General features: G+C 60.1%; 1 protein-coding gene across 1 annotated transcript; it reads right to left on the reverse strand.

Annotated features, from left to right (window-relative positions):
- Positions 1–421: 421 nt before the first annotated feature.
- PRSS22 (serine protease 22) lies at positions 422–5,994 on the reverse strand. The gene is made up of 6 exons (XM_055365037.2): positions 5,739–5,994; positions 4,527–4,553; positions 3,768–3,939; positions 3,260–3,537; positions 1,546–1,703; positions 422–1,010 (listed from the first exon to the last, which is right to left on the reverse strand). The coding sequence occupies exons 1-6, from the start codon at positions 5,818–5,820 to the stop codon at positions 774–776; spliced, it is 954 nt and encodes a 317-aa protein (XP_055221012.1). The 5' UTR covers positions 5,821–5,994; the 3' UTR covers positions 422–773.
- Between the last annotated feature and the right edge of the window lie 610 nt (positions 5,995–6,604).

A 6,604-nucleotide genomic window follows, 5' to 3' on the forward strand; every position in this document is an offset into this window, starting at 1 on the left:
TGGTGGGGAGAGCAGAAGGCAGGGCTTGGCCTGGGGTAGAGAGGTAGCACCTCACTCTCATGGGGCTGGGTTTCTCCTCACCAGCCCTGTGTTGGAATCCAATGCACAGTTTGGGGGTCCCAACCCCTCTCCTCCCCTTCTTGAAGCATCAGAGCTGGGTCTTCCAGGCCTCTAGACTCTGCCCCTTCTCCATCAGCTGCCCTGCCCTGGTGGGAGAGGGATAAAAGGGAGGGTGGCCCAGGGCTGCAAAGGTCAGGGGTCAGGAGGCTGAACCCTAGGTGGAAGCAGGGGTCGGCGTCAGCCCCAGGTGGACAGGACCGCGGAGTCTCTGGCTAGGCCAACATCCAACCCCCAACCTTAACCCCCTCTGGACCCTTGCTTTCCAGTGTCCCCAGGCATGGGAAAAAACAGACACTGGAGAATAAATAATTTATTGAAATTGGAGGAATAAATATGTGGGCAGGGTTACAAATAACTATAAAAATCATTAACATTTATATACACAAAAGCGCTGGGGCCCGGGGGCGGGGCCGGAAGTCGTGGGGGCGGGGGCATGAGGCCGTTGGGCGGGGCCTGAGGCCTTGGAGGCGGGGCCTGAGGCCGTCGCGGGGGCGGGGGTCGGGGAGGGGTCGCCTTTCCGCAGCAGCCGTCCGGGCCCCCAGAGGTAGATGAGCCTATTTACGGCGGGGGAAACCGCCCAAGGCCGCCGCAGATCCAGATCCAGATCTGGATCTGGCCGCCTTTCAGATCCGAGCCCCGCGTCCCGCTGCGCCCTAGAAGCGCGCGGCGGCCCCAGAGCCCTGGCTCGGTGCCCTGAGGGCCCCACCCCCCTGAGCGCGCCCGCGGAGCTGCACCCCTTGCACGATCTTCTCCACCCAGGAGCGGTGCGCAGAGAGGCTGATGTAGACCCCGGGCCTGTTGCGCTCGGCACAGCCCTCGCCCCAGCTGATGATACCGGCCAGCAGCCAGGCGCCGTCCACCTGGCACATGAGGGGGCCCCCGGAGTCGCCCTGCAGAGAGGAGGCGAGGTTAGGAACCCCCGTGGCACAGGGGGTGGCAGAATCCAGGGCCCGTGCCCTGTCAGGGGGCAGATGAGCCCCTTCCCGGGAGCCCGTTTCTCCTTCCTGGAGGAGACAGGACCTGAGCTCCACCCAGGTGAGAAGTCCCTGGCGGCAGAGTAGGAGCTGCAGCCAGGCCTTAAGACGTCCAGGCCCGAGTGCTGCCGCTGCACCATCTGACCGTCTTCCAGACAGCCCCTGAGCTAGAGCTGGCTCTGGGCACTGAGGCGTGGGAAGCCCCCTGAAGGAAATGAAAGCTCGCGGAGGGCGAGGTGGTGCAGCTGGTATGCCCAGTTTAATGTCTGAACAAATAAGTGAGTGGCTGAGCCAGGCTGAGGCTGGTTCTATGGGGACCCGGGACTGTCAGGCACAGCCAGTTCTGGGGAGGAGGCCAGGGAGAGGTTGTGGGGCTCAGTGGGGACAGGGCTGACGCTGGCTCCTTCTCGAGGCCCTCCTGGCCAGGGGTGGGGGGCTCGAGGGAGCTCACCAGACAAGCATCCCGCTCCCCCTCCAAGTAGCCGGCACACAGCATGTCCTCAGTGATGGGTCCCTGTCCTGCTCCCCGCCAGTACAGATGGCTGCAGACTTCCGAGTCGATGATAGGAACCTTCAGCTTCTGCAGGGTCTGAGGGTGGGGCAAGGGAACTGGGAGGAAAGAGGACAGAATCAGGCTTGGGGGTCTCCCCTCCTCGTTGCCTCCTCAAAGGACTATGCCCCCCCAACACCATTCCTCTCAGCAGCGGTTCTCAAAGGCTAACAGATTAGCTCTACCAGGCTCTCCCAAGATGCCTTCAGAAAATTGAAATTCCAGGTCTCCACCTCTGGCCCTGCTGAATTAGAACATGAATGTGAAACCTAAGACCCTGCCTCTTTAATAAATTTTCTGATATCCACAGATGGTTAGAGCCTTTCCTGTCCCAGATACTGCATTACTTCACCAGCACTGGGACTGCTATAGAAGAAGTGTTCAATAAATGTCCACTCGATGCTGAAAATTACCAGGACCTGAGGGATCCCCACGCCTTGCCTGGAGCTGGTCTACAGACTGTGGTCTGCAGATTGTGGACTGAAAGTCCGCGATTCTAGCTCTTGAAGAAGCCCCTACAGAGATCATGGGGAGGTTGCAACCTCAGAGTTACTGGGATCCCCACACACCTGAGCTAGTGTCATTTCTCTTAATTATTCTGGAATCTGGTTAAATTTTCATCTATCTTACACTTTGTTATTACTTAGTCTCTATCTCTCTCTTTCAAACTCTTTCTTCCAGGTCTTCATTGTATCCTCATTTCTGCCTGTATGTTTCTTTTCCTTGGCCCAGTCTCTATCATCTATCTGCCTGTCGATCTGTCATCTACCTTTCTCTTGCTGCTTCCCTGCTTCTTGCTTTGTGTAATCTAGTTTGAGTTTTGAGATGATGTTTTCCAAACCTCCAGAGGTGGTTTGAAAATTATATTTTACAATTAAGGAGGCTGCATTTTCTCCCGAGAATTTTGCCTGCAATTGTGGCATGCTACCACCAGGGGGTGCCTGTTCCCACTCTGGAATCAGGCCTCTTTATATTCACCCTGTATTCAGCTTAGTCCCCCACACACCTCCTTTCAGCCATTCCTGTATTGATGAATTGAATAGCTTCACGGGTCTGGCTGTTGCCTCAAAACATAGCCAGATACTTTTGAAGTAGAAATGAGGCCAGGCACAGTGGCTCACACCTGTAATCCCGGCACTTTGGGAGGCTGAGGCTGGTGGATTGCTTGAGCCCAACAGTTCAAGACCAGCCTGGCCAACACAGAAAAACCCTGTCTCTACAAAAAATACAAAAATTAGCCAGGTGTGGTAGCAGACACCTGTAGTTCCAGCTACCTGGGAGGCTGCGGTGGGAGGATCACTTGAGCCTGGGAGGCAAAGGCTGCAGTGAGTTAGGATCACAGCACTGCACTCCAGCCTGGGTGACAGAGTAAGACCCTGTCTCAAAAAAAAAAAAAAAAAAAAAAAGAAGAAGAAGAAGAAAGAAAAGAAAAGAGAAATGGCCTGAAATTGCCCACCAAGGTTTCTTCTGGGTTGCAGCCCATCTTTCCTTCCACCTCTGTCATGCTGTGCCTCTGGCCTCCACCCTTTGTTGCTCATGGTGTCTGTGTCCCTGAGTGTCTGCCATCCTCTGTCCCCATCTGCCCCCAACCACCTTGGAGAGGAAGAAGCCGCACCTCCATCTTGGATGCTCCCCCAGCCTGAGATCCAGCAGTGGGTGTTTGGAGGGAGGTGGATAGAGGCATCAGGTAGGCAGATGGGCAGGACCCGCTCTGAGAACTGTATGGAGTGCTCGAGACGCACCAGGGCAATGTCCGCACGGGCACCCTCCTTCCAGGAATACACAGGGTGGGGCTGCACCCAGGCAACACCCACCTTCTGGGACCGAGAGCCAGGGTTCCCCAGCTGCCAGGCCCCCAGCAGCACAGAGAACAGGGATGGTTTATTCAGGTTGCTGGAAGGAAAGGGAAGGGGAGGATCAGCCAGGCCTGGTCTGGGAGGAGGTACCTGGGGGAACAGCATGGGTGTGAAGGCCCCTGAAGGCAGGAGAGGCTTCTAGGTAGAATCGAGGGGCACCAAGATTGAACAGAGGCCCGGAAGCAGAGCCTGTAAAGGGAGCCCAGGGCCTGGGGCACAAAGCCCAGGGCCTTAGAAGATCAAGTGCCCCAGGCCGGCTGTACATACTCCTTGAAACAGTGGGCAGCAGTGATCACCCAGCGGCTGGTGAGCAGAGAACCTGCGCAGTGGTGGGTCCCATTCTTCTGGATGCTCACGATCCAGGGCCACTCGCTGTCAGTGCTGTCCTCGCCGCCCACAACCCGGTTCAGCTGCTGGGGCTTCCCACAGGCTGGGGGAACTGGAGGGTACGGTCAAGTTTTGTTATCTCTAACTTACTACAACCCACCCTCGGAATCCCAATCCCTAGGCCTGCACCCCAAGCTTTGCCCACAGCCCAAGCTCCGTTCATGTCCCCAAGCTCTACCCACACATCCCAAGTTTCACCTGCACTCCAAGCTCCACCCACACCCCAAGCTCCACCCACATCCTAAGCTCCACCTGCATCCCAACCGCACCCATACCCCAAGCTCCGCCCACTTCCCCGTCCCATCTCTCCCTCCATCCTCACTCTCTGCTGGTCCTCACCTGGCCCTGGCCTTCCCACTCACTCCTTGTCAGCTGCACCTGGTCTCTCCCTCCCCCTCTTTCCTTACCCTGCTTTCCACTCTGTTCACCTTCCTGGTTCTCTCTCTCCTCTGGCCCTGGCATCTCTCAAGCCTTTCTCCTTGCGTCCGTGTCTCCTTCCTGCCTCCCTTCCCCTCTAGCTCTTCCCCCCTCTCACCCCAGCCCCTTTCTGACCTGTGCCCAGGGGACGGACACATAGACACTGCCTGCGCGTGGGCATCCTCCCTTCTCCCTCCCGTCAGAGCTGCCAGCTCCACTCACCAGGTATCCTGGCCGCATTGAGGATGGCTGAGGGCAAGAGAAGGAAACGGTTAGGCCAGTGAGGGGCCCCAGGACACAATGGTGAGGGGCCCTCAACGCCCAGTGAGGAAGTCCCCCAACACCCAGTAAGAAGGGATCCCAGTGCCCAGTGAGGTGGAGGTCCCAGCACCCAGTGAGGAGGGTCCCTCAGCGCCCATTGAGGAGGGGTCCCAGCACCCCCTGAGGAGGGTCCCTCAGCGCCCATTGAGGAGGGGTCCCAGCACCCCCTGAGGAGGGTCCCTCAGCGCCCAGTGAGGAGGGGTCCCAGTACCCAGTGAGGAGGGTCCCTCAGCGCCCAGTGAGAAGGGGTCCAGTGCCCAGTGGGAAGGGGTCCCAGCACCCAGTGAGGAGGGGTCCCCAGCGCTGAGTGAGGAGAGTCCCCCAGCGCCCAGTGAGGAGGGCTCCCCAGTGCCTAGTGAGGAGGGGTCCCCAGCACCCAATGAGGACGGGTCCCCAGCGCCCAGTGAGGAGGGGTCCCCAGCGCCCAGTGAGGAGGGGGTCCCTAGAGCCCAGTGAGGAGGGGGTCCCAGCACTCAGTAGGGGGTCCCAGCGCCCAGTGAGGAGGCGTCCCAGCGCCCAGTGAGGAGGGGGTCCCCTTGAGTACCTGGTGGTGAGGAACCCCTAGCCCTCCAGTGCCCAGGGAGACTCTCAAGTCTCTCAACCCCAGGGCCCCTCCCGGCGGGGCATTTCCTGGGGCCTGGCCAGGCCCTGGCTGCACAGCTGTGACCCTGCCCTCCCGCAGCTCCCGTCCAGCCTGCCTTCCGGGGACCAGGACCGGCTCCTCGAGGGAGGCACAGACCTGAGCCCCTCGGGTCTGGACGCTGCTGCCGCTGGTGCCCTCCCCTGACCTCCTGCGGCAGGAACAACACAAAACGGTGCTTCCCCAGAGGCAAGCAGGGGAGGACGAGGAGATGGGAGAACACGGAGGCGAGAGGGAGCAGGCGATGGCGACGCCGACGGTAACTGGAGACCGAGGCGCGCTGCGTACTTGCTGCGTTTTCTGTTTAATCCTCACAGCCGTAGAAGAAACCGAGGCACAGAGCAGTTAAGGAGCAAGAGATAAACAGAGAGCAGAAGCGGAAAGGAGATGAGAGAGGCAAGGCCGGGAGGGAGAGAGGGAGGGAGGGAGGGTGGAGGTGGGAGGGAGGAGGGAGGAGCAGCCTCCGGACGTACCTGTCGACGCCAGCAGCAGCAGGGAGGTGAAGGTGCCGAGACAGCCCCTACCCAGGGCTGGGGGCGCTCCAGAAACCACCATGGCTGGTGGGGCGGGGGAGCAGGCAGCAGGCTCGAGAGACCCAGGGCGATGCGGGTCAGGGTGTGTAGGTTCCCTGCAGGTCGCCCCAGGTTTTATCCTGGGAGGTGGAATGCCGTCAGACCAGTCCCCAGGTGGCTCCCGCGGCCACCCCGGCTGTGGGTCCTGGGCAGAGGGCGGGGCTGCGGGGAGGAAGCCAGCCGCTACAGGGCTCTGGGGGGGCTCTAGTTGAGACCCCAGGCTCCAGCTGTGGGTCCAGGATGTGGCCCCTGGAAGGGCAAGGGAGGGGCCTTGGGCCCAGAGGTCCCTGACGTTAACTGTCCAGGGGCAGAGAAAGGTGCCAGGGCACTGAAAGGAAGGGGTTACGGGCTGGAGAAGGCCTGGGTTTGGAGAGGCAGAAGTCTGGGGTACTGGGTGTTGGGGGTGGTCCTAGGGCCTTAGGGATCAAGGGGGTGCCCAAAGCTCAGTAACGGCTCCCACCTGCAGGGCCCCAGGCCCTTGTGACTCAGCCCAGAGACCTGGCGCAACCCGGGCTCGGGAATCCCGTTAACCCACTTCCCGAAAGCTGTGAATCAGGTGAGTGGCGACCTTGGTGGCCTCCTGGTGGCCGCCCTCCTGTCGTTCCTGCAGGCGGGGCTCTGCCCTGCGGTTCAGACACCTGACAACTCACCTCACCTGGACTCCTGGGAAGGGGAGGAGCCCATGGGCACCAGGGCTCGGCCAAGCAGGAGGGTTGAGAGAGGAGGGGCCCCGGGAAGGGCTGGGACTCCCAGGATTCAAAGAGCTG

The sequence above is a fragment of the Gorilla gorilla genome, chromosome 18 (assembly GCF_029281585.2).
Source record: "Gorilla gorilla gorilla isolate KB3781 chromosome 18, NHGRI_mGorGor1-v2.1_pri, whole genome shotgun sequence".
NCBI lineage: Eukaryota > Metazoa > Chordata > Mammalia > Primates > Hominidae > Gorilla > Gorilla gorilla.